The following is a 12,537-nucleotide window of genomic DNA, read 5'->3' as shown; positions in this document are numbered from 1 at the left end:
ACATAATGTACAATTTCCAAGTGTGACACAGCATGAAAGAAAGGAAGAATCGGAAGAACCCAAAGCATGGCGACTACTTTGGACAGGAAGGGAGAGAGGCGTTAGGAGTGGGAGGGTGTTCAGATTCATAAAGAGTAAAGTCCTTGGGGCGCCTGGGTGGCTCAGTCGTTTGGGCATCCTGCTTCACACAGGTCATGATCTCATGGTTCTTGAGTTCAAGCCCGGTGTCAGGCTCTGTGCTGACAGCTGGGAGCCTGGAGCCTGCTTCTGAATCTGTGACTCCCTCTCTCTGCCTTTACCCCACCTCATGCTCTGTCTCTGTCTCTCAATAAATAAATAAATATTTAAAAAAATAATAATAAGGTCCTCAAGAGGAAGGAGTTGAGTGAGGAGTTGAGTGTGAGGATGGGGGGGGGGGGGTTGCTTTAACCTTGAAAAGCCAAAGGAAGGTCCCATGGTTCTAGACACCAAGGGGCAGAGAAACAGAGGTGATGGTAGGGGTCGTGGGACGCTAGTGGTGGTGGTGATGGTGGTGGTGAAGGTGCAACTTCTTAAGGAGCTACAGGCACCCAAGCAGGTGAAGTTGAGGGATTCCTGGGGCCCATGTGAATGTCAATGAGCAGAATGATGTTATCCATATTAAGGTACATGGACAGCAAAATCAGTTATATCAAATATGAACCCTAAGTCAGAACCTGTAAGGGGCAGCCTTTAAAAATCGCAGATGTTGCTGCAGTCAAGCTGCTTCTCACATGGGTCATTTTATGCAATCTGTTTCAGGATGTGTCGGGGCGCCTGGGTGGCTCAGTCGGTTAAGCATCCGACTTCGGCTCAGGTCATGATCTCGCAGTTCGTGGGTTCGAGCCCCGCATCGAGCTCTGTGCTGACGGCTCAGAGCCTGGAGCCTGTTTCATATTCTGTGTCTCCCTCTCTGTCTCTCTGACCCACCCCTGTTCATGCTCTGTCTCTCTCTGTCTCAAAAATCAATAAACATTAAAAAAAAAAAAAAAAAAAAAAAAGGATGTGTAACAGCAGGAGTGTATTTGGAATGATGAATGAATTAAGAGACTAAATTTACAAACAGGGGTGCCTGGGTGGCTCAGTCGGTTAAGCATCCAGCTCTTGATTTCAGCTCAGGTCATGACCTCATAGTTTGTGGGTCTGAGCCCCACATCGGGCTCTGTGCTGACAAAACCGACCCTGCTTAGGATTCTCTCTCTCTCAAAATAAACTTAAATAGAGAGAGAGACCAAATATACAAACAGACACTGGCCAGATATATGACGGTGGAACTCTGACCTGCAGCCTCTGCCTTAATAGGTCCTGGACAGTCAGGACTCGGTCAATGACTGCCAGCTTCTCTAATTTTCATCCCCAACTTCCATCTCAGGACCAACCACGGGAAGCCAGATGTCTACTCCAAACCGGTCACAGGAGATGCCCAGGCCCCCAGCGTCCCTGTGCCAACAACCTCCAATTAGGGCCCATTTGGTGCTTTTTTTTTTTCTGTATAACCTGTCCCCGCTAGCATTTGAGTCGCCACTTGTATTTGAGTCTCTGCCACATGCAAGTGATGATGGCTGACTTCCTTGCTATAGAAAGCTCTGGATACACGGCCTCCGTTTGTTCTCACTTGGGTGGTCTCCGTTTTTTTTCCATAGAAATTTTCGTGATACCTAAGCCCGCAAACTATTCATAGCTTCCAGTTCTTGGAGATTCTCCTGCGTATGCTGTTAACTCTGCCACCACTAGGTGGCACCATTCTCTCGTGACCTGCAACCTAGGCTTCCTCGGGGTTCCCAGACCTGACGGTGCGGGAAGAGAATTGCAAAGGCCCTCCTGGCTGTGCTTATCTTTTTACGTGATCCACATGACTGTGATTTTAGCATTTCCCATGGAACATTGTGACAGAGCAGATGTGATGCAGGGCCAGTGCTTGTTCAAAGCCCCAGGATAGGGGATAAAGATGCAGGATTGGCTAGCTTCAGAGTTCTCAGTCTCAGCACATTTGACATTCGGGGCAGGATAATTCTTTGTTGTGTGTGAGGAGGGGTGGGCAAGGGGGAGGGGAAACCGAACGGTGCCTTGTAGGATGCTGGAACCCACTTGATGCTGGAAACCCCCTTTCCCGATTATGACTTTAAAATATGTCTTCATGGGGCACCTGGGTGGTTCAGTCGGTTGAGCGTCCAACTTCGGCTCAGGTCGTGATCTCGCGGTTCGTGAGTTCGAACCCGGTGTCGGGCTCGGTGCCGACAGCTCAGAGCCCGGAGCCTGCTTCGGATTCGGTGTGTCCCTCTCTCTCTCTGCCCCTCCCCCATTCACACTCTGTCTCTCTCCTTCAAAAATAAATAAACGTTAAAAAAATTTTTTTAAATATGGCTTCAAACATTGCCAAATGTTTCCTGGGGAGCTAAGTTGCCCCCAGCTGAGAACCACTGGGCTTAGCTCCTTTGGAGGACAGTTCTCTGTTGAGACCCTTTCAGCCACTCCCCCCTCAACACACATACTCGTTTTCTTCAGAACAGGATATCAGCGAAGGGAAAGCCCGGAGCACGCCTGCTGCAGCACCCCCTTCTTCGTCCTGCCTCGAGCAGACCCTAGACCAGTGTGTCTCCGGCGGGGACTTGAGCCACCTCCACTGAAAACACCTGGGGAGCTTGTAACGCTGCAATCCCCGGGCCCCACCCAGCCCCCCTTCATTAGGACCCCTGCTTCCCCTCCCCTCCCAATACAAGGGCCCTATCAGGCAAACAAAAAGTTGGAGAAGGACTGACTCTATCCTGCCCCCAGGTCCCGCTTGGTACACCTGGCCTGCAGTTGGCGCCTAAGAGAGCTGGACCTTGGCATGAAAATGCTGGCCGTGGGCCACCCATGTACATCTACTCCTCAAGCCTGCAGAGTAGAAAATATCAGAAACAACACTGGAAAAGGACAGTCAGGGACGAGGCTGAAGCAGGCGGGCTCGCCCACCTCTTTCCCCACTTGCCACAAAGATTGTCCCAGACCTTCCTCACGCGGGCCCCCTGGCCGCCTTCCGCTTTCTCCTTTCTTTCTCCTTAGCGGGCTTGTCAGAGGAATTGCCCCTCCTCTGAGTCCTGCTTTCCGTCTTTCTGGGGTTGCTCCAGCACCACCCGGGGCAGGTGCCACTCTTGTGCCAACGCCAGGTGTCCTGGCAGGTCCCTCCCTCCTCGATGAGGGGCTTGGCCATGCCCACCTTTGAGGCCCCTTTCTGCTCTGCTCTGTGGGGCCCCACCCATGCGCAGCTCTGATGTTCCCGGGCCTTCCACGTCTCTGCTGTCAAACCGGGCCCATGACACCAGTAGCCCCGGCTAGTGGTCCTACTGGCAGAGCCACTCAGGTCGTCCTGGGTCAGACGGCTGGGTACTTCCGGGCTCTGGCACTCATTCGCAGTGGCCTTGAGCAAGGCACCTACCTCTTTTTGGCTGTGTCTGCATTGGTAAGAGGCTATTAGAACCTCCCTCCTAGCTGGTCTCTGCAGCACCTTAACATTACCTGGCAACACTCAGCCATACGGGGAAAAGCAGAAAGAATGAGAACCGGTAGCTGCTTTGTGCTTTTTCTGACTGTTTGAGAAGGCGGGAGCTGGGTAGGGCCCGAGGGCCAAGTGGCCTGATCTCCCCGGACACCTGAGACCCGCAAAAGGGAGGTGCCGTGCCCAAGGTCACACTGACATCTGAGGGTAGTCAGATGTCACCTGGCTTGCCTTTGGGCAATATTTTCTATTTTGCTCTAAGTTGATCTGAGAGATAGAGGAAGCAGATCAGATATTAGGGCCTCCCAGGGGCACCTGGGTGGCTCAGTCAATTGAGCGTCCGACTCTTGATTTTGGCTCAGGTCATGGTCTCACAGTTGTGACGTTAAGCCCCACATCCAGCTTGGCATGGAGCGTGGATCCTGCTTGGGATTCTCTCTCTCTCTCTCTCTCTCTCTCTCTCTCTCTCTGTGCCCCTCCCCCACTCATTCTTTCCCTCCCTCCCTCTCTCTCTCTAAATAAATAAACCTAAGGGGCACCTGGGTGGCTCAGTCAGCTGAGCATCCTACTTCAGCTCAGGTCATGATCTTACAGTTTGTGAGTTCAAGCCCCACATCGGGCTCACTGCTGTCAGTGTAGATCCCACTTCAAATCCTCTGTCCCTCTCTCTCTCTGCCTCTCCCCAGCTCACGCTCTCTCTCTCTCTCTCTCTCTCAAAAATAAATTTAAAAAGGGGCGCCTGGGTGGCTTGGTCGGTTGAGCGTCTGACTTCGGCTCAGGTCATGATCTCACGGTCCGTGAGTTCGAGCCCTGTGTCGAACTCTGAGCTGTCAGCACAGAGCCTGGACCCTGTTTCAGATTCTGTGTCTCCCTCTCTCTCTGCTCCTCCCCTGTTCATGCTCTGTCTCTCTCTGTCTCAAAAATAAATAAATGTTAAAAAAAAAAAAGTAAAAAAAAAAAAATTTAAAAAGTATTAAAAAAAAAAAGATATTAGGGCCTCCCAGAAACATGTTCCTTTAAGCGAGGTGTGGCCTCTGAGAGGCAGTGCAGGGCTTTGCAATTATTTGGAGGTCTAAAGGCTGAGATCAGGTCCTGGGTGAACGTTAGCCAGGGGGGTTGAGCTGGCAGGTTTTGAGGCTGTGAGTGCAGCACCCAACTCATAACGTTGTGTGATGGAAACGTTTGGAGAATTCTTGCCTCCCCATTCAGGTTTGAGGAGATCGTCTAGCTGGCCAGGAAGTAGGTCAAGGAAAACTCTGAGAAGCAAGACGGGAGTCTTGTGTCCTGAGCACAGTCCAGAGCTGGTCCGACTGACCTGGCATGTTCTGGAATCACAATGAACAGGAAGAGCTAGAACTGCTCCTACAAACAAATCTGTGACTTCAGAAAAGAGAATCTGAACCATCGCACTCTTGTGTCCCTTCCTCGATGTTCAACTGGGTCTCCCAACAGGAAGAGAATATATGAGTCGAGGGTATTTGGCTTTGCAGGGCTAACATCTGAAACTGCCTGGCGGTGAATGCTGCAGAATGTCCTTGACTTTGTTCTCGGCTTTCTGTCGTAAACACACTAGTTCTTGTAAAGTGATGAATGCCTTAATTCTTTGTGGGGGAAAAAAAATGACCCTCCAAAGCTAAGGGCATGGAAATGCAACAGATGGTTCTTAGGCAAAAATTATGTTATTGTGTTAGCTGCCAATTCAGTGATTCTTTGAGATTTCCAGGGTACCCTGAGAAATGTCAGTGGGTCTATGATGACGAACGTCAGTTACTCCACAGCACCCCCTCATGGGCCCCCACAACCGCCGGTCTTCCCATGCCAGTACCGAAGGCAGCAGGGCACCCGGAGAGAGGAAGAGAGGGGACAAAGCCATCTCCGCGGAAGACGGGCCCTTCACAGCCAGGAGAGGATAAAGGAACCTGAAGCCTTCAGTGTGGGCCCTGCTCACTGCTTCCCCTGGGTGGCTGCGCCTCTGACCCTCCTCCTGGATGACATTTGATTGGGACCAAGAACAAACCAAACCTGGATTTGAAGTTTGGGTGGGATGGTTGGCTTGGTTTTGTTTCCCCAGAGGGAGGCACATGAGGGTTGTGGCAGATAGGAAGGAACGTGCGTCCAGCTGTCTGTAGGCAGGGGAGCAGAATGGGCCAAGGGTGGGTTAGCAATGGAATGAGAAGGGAAGAAGGCAGCGGGCCTCCTATGGAGGAAAAGAGCAGGGGAGCGTTGCTGCTAGTGGGCTCCAGTCAGCCACTGGAGGGCTGTGGAGGAGCTTTGCCAAGGGCATATCAAGGTGAGGCTGTGGATTTTTTCCTGCCCCTAACATAAGTTCCTTCCTCGCTCTACCTCATTCAGATGTCATGCGCTTAAAAATGAGCGATTCCTCTCCCCACACCAGCTTTCTGGATAAAATAATAATAATAACAACACCCAGGGGCACCTGGGTGGCTCAGTCAGTTAAGCATCTGATTCTCAATTTCGGCTCAGGTCATGATCTCATGCTTGTAAGATCGAACCCCGAGTCAGGCTCCGTGCTGAGTGTGGAGCCTGCTTGGGATTCTCTCTCCACCACCGTTCCTCAAAATAAATAAATAACTAAATAAACATGTAATAGTAACAACCAAACCTCTCCTCTGTTGTCCGCTGTGTGTATACCTTTCAACTATGCCGCCTGCGTGCCAGTGAGACGAGAGGGCTCCTATCTCTCAAGGGCTGAGAAGGAATGGATCCCGGTGACCCAAGCAGGGGGTCTGCAGTCTCTAAGGAGGGGTGTCAGAGAGGCCTGGGGGAACTGCACTGCCTGAGCCTGGGGGAGCATAGCCAGGACGCGGATTGATCGCTGATCCAGAAATCCCAGTCCGGAGTGGCTGGCACTGGGCAGAACCACTGCTCTCAGACAAGCTGGCATAACAAAGAACCTGGCTTGAGCCAAAAAGGCCTTGGAACTCAGTTTTCCCGTCCATAAAATGTCAGGGATGATATCGGATTGCCCAGGGTGCAGGGAGGATTATGTGGCAAGACCATTCGTGAAGGTGCTCGGTAAATGTTTAGCGTCCGAACAGAATTTAAATTGGGACACCTGGGTGGCTCAGTTAGTTAAGCATCTGACTCCCGATTTGGGTTCAGGTCATGATCTCAGGGTTTGCGGGTTCAAGCCCCATGGGTTCTGCACTGACAGTGTGGGCCCTGCTCGGCATTCTCTCTCTCTCTCTCTCTCTCTCTCTCTCTCTGCCCCTCCCCTGCTTGCACATGCACTCTCTCTCAAATGAACTTTTTTAAAAAAGGAATTTAAGTGGAAATTAAACAATTTGGGGAAGAGGAGTTGTTCAAAGGCTCCTTTTCAGGCTCTCTCCCCGTCTTCATCAGGCTAGCCTTCTTCCAGCCCTGGGTACTCCTTCCCTTGGTTTATAGCTGAGATGAAGCAGGCTCAGTGCTGTGGTGCAGAAGGCCCTGGACCTAAAAGAGGTTGGGGGGAAGCTCCACTCGGATATGAGAGGACAAAATGGGCTGCTGTCCTAGGAAAATAGCAAACAGGAGGTGACCGAGAGTGCCCCCAACAGGCCAAACCCAGTACCACACCATTTACTTGCTGATCTGTTTTTAATCCCTCCCAACAGGATGAAGTGGGTTATAACCATTGCTACTTCCACCTTACAGATGAAGACACTGTTAGAGGCAAAGCAACCTGCTCCTGAGCCCGTGCTCCTCGACAGGATGCTGAAGGAAGAGAAGGGAGGGGTAAGAGAGGTTCTGCGGCGCTCCCTGGTTGTTCTAGGTGGAAAAAAACAGGATCCGAGATGAAGAAAAATCAACTCTGTCTCCCTCTTCCCATCCACACCTTTCCCGCCTTGAGGCCAGGCAGTATCTCCTACCCTAGACCTCATTTTCCAACATGGAGAGACGTCGAAGACAGACGGGGAGGGCCGGGGGCACTGTTGGAGCAGTCAAGTGTCAGGAACGGGGAGAAGAGGGACCACTGAGAGGGTCTTCCAGCCTCCTGTGCACAGCCCTCACCTTGGATGGCTACCCTGACCTCTGGAGCTGGAGACCAGGGCTTGGGATGGATCACACACCAGCTGGGAAAGCTCCAGAGAGCCAGGCGGGGCAGGGCCACCCAGGAGAGGCCGAGCACTGCCATGGCGACAGTGGCTGGTAGGCCCAGAGACAGGAGCAGCCGTGGGGTTGGGGGCTCCAACAGGCAGGCAGGGATGGAAAGTCGCAAAGCACAGGCTCCACTCAACAGAGTCCGCCCCAGGGAACTGAGGCAGGGTCCGGTTCTAAAACAAGCTAGTGTCTAGAGCTCAAAGATGAAGGAACAGAAGGAGTGCTGGCCACCACCAAGGAGTTGCCACTAAGGAGCTCCCCAGCCAGCCTCCTCTTGGTTTGTCCATCTGACGTGGGACTGGCAATTTGGAAGCCACGGAATCAAAGGTGACCAGCCTGCGCTGTGTGTAGGATTGGGGGAGGCAGCCAGCTGGGCTCTCAGCTCCATTTGCCATCTGCCCCACTTTGCCAGTTTGCCCATGATAACCCAGAGCCCCGGGAGTAATAAACGTTGAAGCCAAGTCCTAGAATTATTTTTTAGAAAGTGAAAAGGTATTGAGTCACCTGGGTGGCTCAATCAGTTGAGTGCCTGACTCTGGATTTTGGTTGAGGTCATGATCCCAGGGTCGTGGGATCCAGACTGGCTTCAAGCCCCGAATGGGGTTCTGAGCAGAGCATGGAACCTGATTAAGATTCTCTGTCTGTCTCTGTCTCTGTCTCTGTCTCTGTCTCTGTCTCTGTCTCTGTCTCTCACTCTCCCTCTCCCCCACTGCCCCTCTCCCCCATTCGTGTGCTTGCTCTCTCTCAAAATAAAGTGGAAACGTATTAAATGATGCTTCTGCAAACAAAACAGTAATTTAAATGCTTATACTTTTAAAAAAAGTAATTTGCTTGTACCTTGCAAATTTGTATTCTGGAAGTTTACTGTGCTTAGTTGAAGTGGGTATAGCATGATGGAGTTTAGGAAGCTTTAACAAGCTCTAGAAAAGCTTCAAAAATCTCACAGAATGAGCAAAACCCTGAGCTAAGGAGACACAGCTTTTTTTCTGTGACTTTTTTTTTTTTTTTTGAGAGTGAGAGAGTGGGGGAGGGGCAGAGGGAGAAAGAATGTTAAGCAGGCTCCCGGGTCAACAAGGATCCCCACATAGGGCTCCATCCCATGACCCAGACATCATGACCTGAGTGGAAATCAAGACTCCCATGCTCAATCCACTGAGCCATCCAGGCGACGTTCTGTTCTGTGACTTTGATATCTAAATTAGTCCCTCAAATCTTGGGCCCCAGTCTATAAGGACTGCCTAGACAGTATCTAATGTTCCCCATGTTCTGCAATAGTTTTTCTTTTCTCTCTCCTACACACCCCTTTTGTGGATTTATAGGCTAGGGCTCTATCTCCCCACACCCCCCCACACACCCCACACCCCCCACCCCCGTTGCCTAGGCTTTAGACCCTTCCTTCTAGGGGCCCCTGAGCTAAAGACATGAGTGACTTTTCTCTGGTATAGAGATTCGCCTGGAGTCTCCCCCCCCACCCCCTCCACACACACACCCATAAATCACCACTGTCAGTTCCATCTCCCTTTCATCAGGGAACTCCTCCGCTCAAAAACCTTCCGTGGCCCCCCATTGTCCTCAGCACGAGAAGCCCACAGCATTTTCGCGTGTACTCCTCCTCTGGCAGTCCCAACTCACGCGATCTGTGTTCCTTGATTGCCCTACGTAAGCGGGGGCAGTGGACACTATAAAGTCGTGTCCCCTCTGGGAAGCTTCTCCTGACTCCCCCCCCCCCCCCGCCCGGCTTGGGAACCCTTGTGCCCCGCGCTCGCCCCCTCTCCCCCGCCCCCGGGCTTTCGTTGCCTATGTTCTGGTTGTCGGTGCCCCAGCCAGACTGCAAGCTGCAAGGGGCAACAGAGGCGGCTGACTCGCTGCCCGGGACGTCCCAGACCCCAGCGCCGCGCCCGACCCGTAGTAGGTGCCCCACAAACGCGTTTGGCGACGGAGCGAAACGGGCAGGGGGGCAGGGAATGTCGCCGCCGCTTCCGTGCCTGTGTCTCAGGGTCTCGGCCGCCGCCGGGCGCCTCGCGCCAATGGACCCCGGGCCTGGCGGAGGCGGAGAACACCGCGCCGCCCGGTCTCCAGCGAAGAAAGGGTTAAGCCGCCGTCGCCCTACCCACCCCCCACCCCCCAAAAAAAGGCGAGGGGAAGAGTCCGGCAGAAGGTCCTGTTTACGGGAGCCGCTCGAGTCCGCGCGGCCCTGGGAGAGGCGTTGCCGTGGCAACGGGCCGGGCGCCCGCCAGCTGCGGATGAGCTCACTGGAGCGGCGGCGGCGGGCGGGGGTCGGCGGCGGCGGCGGCGGCGGCGGCGGCGGCGGCGGCGGGGCGCGCGGCCCGGCGGAGAGGACGCGGCAGCCGGCCGAGCCCGCCCTGCACTCGCCCACAGCGGCGGCCGGGCGGCGGGCACGCGAGCGGAGGGCGCGCGGCTCGCCGGGCGCCGGGAGAGGCCCGGCCGACACCAGGGCGGAGGGCTGCGGGGCCATGGCGCCCCGGGCCCCCGCCGCCCGCCGCCCCCGCCCGCCCGGGCGCCCCCGAGCTGCGCCCCGGAGCCCGCGGAGCCGCGGCCCGCCAGGAGGTAGGGCCGGGCCGGGGGACCGAGGAGGGGACGCGCGGGGCGGGGGGCGCCGCGGAGGGGACGCGCCGGCGGGGGGCGGGGGGGTGAGGGGGTCCTGGGGGGAAGGGAGGGGACGGCGGGAGCTGCCCCAGCCCGGGGCTCGGAAGCGGCTCTTTGCAGACTGAAAACCGGGTTTCCCGAGTGCGGACGTGGGGACTGAGGCTCTTCAGCCCGACCTGAGGGACTTGAGCAAAGTGCTGGCCGGACGGCCTTTGGGGGCTCGGCGTGACTTTCAGGGCCGAGTGGGGAAGCCGTCGTCCCGCGCGTCGGAAACCTGCAGAAACTGGGCAGAGCCTGGGTCCGCCGGGCTGTGTCCCAGGGGGCGTGAGTGAGAAAGAGAGAGAGAGTGTGTGTAGAGAAAGAATCCAGTGGGGCTGAGCAGCCAGAGACAACCCCCCCCCCCCAACTGGGTCAGAATTTGCAGTCTTGGGAAAGCAGGATGGTCAAGATGATTAAATGCTCTTATTTCTCCCACTTTTCCCCTAAGGAGGGATTTGGGAGCAGATGGAGCCCGGGGAGTTGGGTGTCTCTTAACAACACGGGGTACAGCGATATTTAGGAGAGTCCCAGAGAGCTGGATTCAAACCCTTGAGGACGGCCAGACCCCAGCGGCGGGGTCCTTTCCGGGGGACCCGGTGGGGAAGCTGGGCAGTGCACTCCGGCCGGGCTGGGCAAGGAGAAGTGCAGTGACTCGGGCTCTAAGCGGCCGGTACTGGAGAAGGAGCAGGGGGAATTCTAGCTGGTGTGGAGATGGGCTTCAGGGACCGACTTCTCTAACGCCTCCAGCCACTCAGATAGCAGTGGCCCCAGATTGGTCGTCTTACAGTCGGCACTCCACCGAAATTTTGTTATCAAACCCTACGCCCTTGGTGGTTACGGCATAAAAGAACTAAATCCTCTCTGCTTGCACTGTCAAGTATTGAACACACCAGCGTGGTGGAGTAGAAAGCCTTTGGCTGGGCTGCTTAGATGGAGCAAAAGTCTGTGAGAAGTTAAGAGCAAACAGTGACTGTTTTTGAGGAAGGGTAGTGAGTGGAAAGGCTGGTGGAAGAGGATGGCTTTCAGTGCTTTTATTGGGAAGATTTGAAGCCTCCCTGTGTTGTGTAATCCTTCACTTAACAGCACTGTGCTAGGCGTTAGGAACAAACCCAGTGATGAATAAGAGCTCTCTCTTCCTTCCAGAACTCACCATCCCAGCTGGATAGTCAGAAGAATTAAAACCAGGGGTGCCTGGCTGGCTCAGTCTGTAGAGCACGGGACTCTTGATCTGAGGGTTGTGATTTCGAGCCCCACGTTGGATGTAGAGATTACTTAAGAACAAAATCTTACCAAAAAAAAAAAAAAAAATTAAAACCAGTCCTGGGCTGGCCTGGCTGTGGGTGCTACGTGCTAGGGGAACCCAGAGCTGGGCCACTCAGCTCAGGGGAGGCCCACAGTGTAGGTAATGCTGGGACTGAGCGCGGAAAACCTCTTCACCAAGAAAACAAAGCAGGGAAGGCGGTTTCCAGCTGAGGGAACGGAAAGCACAAAGTCACCAAGACAGGGGGAGGGAGAGGGCGGGAGGGTAAGTGTGGGGAGAATTCCCAGTGTGCCCCCAGAGGGAAGGAGGATCTCACCGAAGCTGGGTTCAGATGATGTCCTAGAAAGCTCGCTGTGGTTGTTGGGTGGAGGTCTGGAGGAGAATGTGACCGCGGCTTTGCAGTGCCCGGGCCAGAATTACTGACGCGCAGATGATGGCAATGCTGAGGCAGGATGGACGGATCCAAGAGATTAAGAGGTAGGACCCTGGCGACGGGCACAGGTGAGGTAACTTAGACCAAAACCAAGTGCCGAAAAGCTCGGGAGAACACAAAGCAAAGCAAAAGGAATGGATATTTTGAATGGCCTGAGTTTAGCAGATTACGACACTTGGACAACGACTTTGGCTCTAAATTTCCTGGCAGCTTAGAGACAAACAAAAATACACTGGATTGCACAGTTTTGGAGTTTGGACAACAGAAAGCTTACAAATTAATTTTCAGAACACAATTTTTCCTGGAATGAACTCAATGGGGAATTTATCATGAGGAACCTTGTGTAAAGACCAAAGAGTGACAGAGGGAAAAAAAAATGTTCGTTGTGGGTGTTACAAGAGATGGGAAGATACAATTCCACGTGACTGGCTCCTTCTACCATCTTCCCGTTTTGACTTGGGTGCACACTGCATTTCTGCGGGCTGCTGAGCGTCAGCTCAGACTTGCGGGCAGTTGGGGCCAGGGGAAATCTAGGCAGAGGAGCCCATGGTCTCAAGTGGAGGAGGTGACACCGGCTTTGATGAATGTAGAGAGCAAAGC

General features: G+C 54.0%; 1 protein-coding gene across 2 annotated transcripts in view; it reads left to right on the top strand.

The window, feature by feature from the left end:
• Positions 1-10,125: 10,125 nt before the first annotated feature.
• Positions 10,126-12,537, top strand: part of DENND2A (DENN domain containing 2A) — a 102,340-nt gene continuing 99,928 nt past the window's right edge. The window contains exon 1 of one of the 2 annotated variants that reach the window (XM_042973692.1): positions 10,126-10,165. Coding sequence is in view for 1 of the 2 variants with exons in the window: in XM_042973683.1 (XP_042829617.1) it covers positions 11,935-11,981 (47 nt within the window). In the remaining variant the exon portion in view is untranslated. Of the gene's footprint in view, positions 10,166-11,823; positions 11,982-12,537 lie in introns of those variants that run through there. The other variant, XM_042973683.1, reaches the window with a different exon arrangement.

This window comes from Panthera tigris, chromosome A2, assembly GCF_018350195.1.
Source record: "Panthera tigris isolate Pti1 chromosome A2, P.tigris_Pti1_mat1.1, whole genome shotgun sequence".
Lineage (NCBI taxonomy): Eukaryota > Metazoa > Chordata > Mammalia > Carnivora > Felidae > Panthera > Panthera tigris.
Note: the sequence above shows the minus strand (reverse complement) of the source record. Positions and strands in the feature narration are given on the sequence as shown.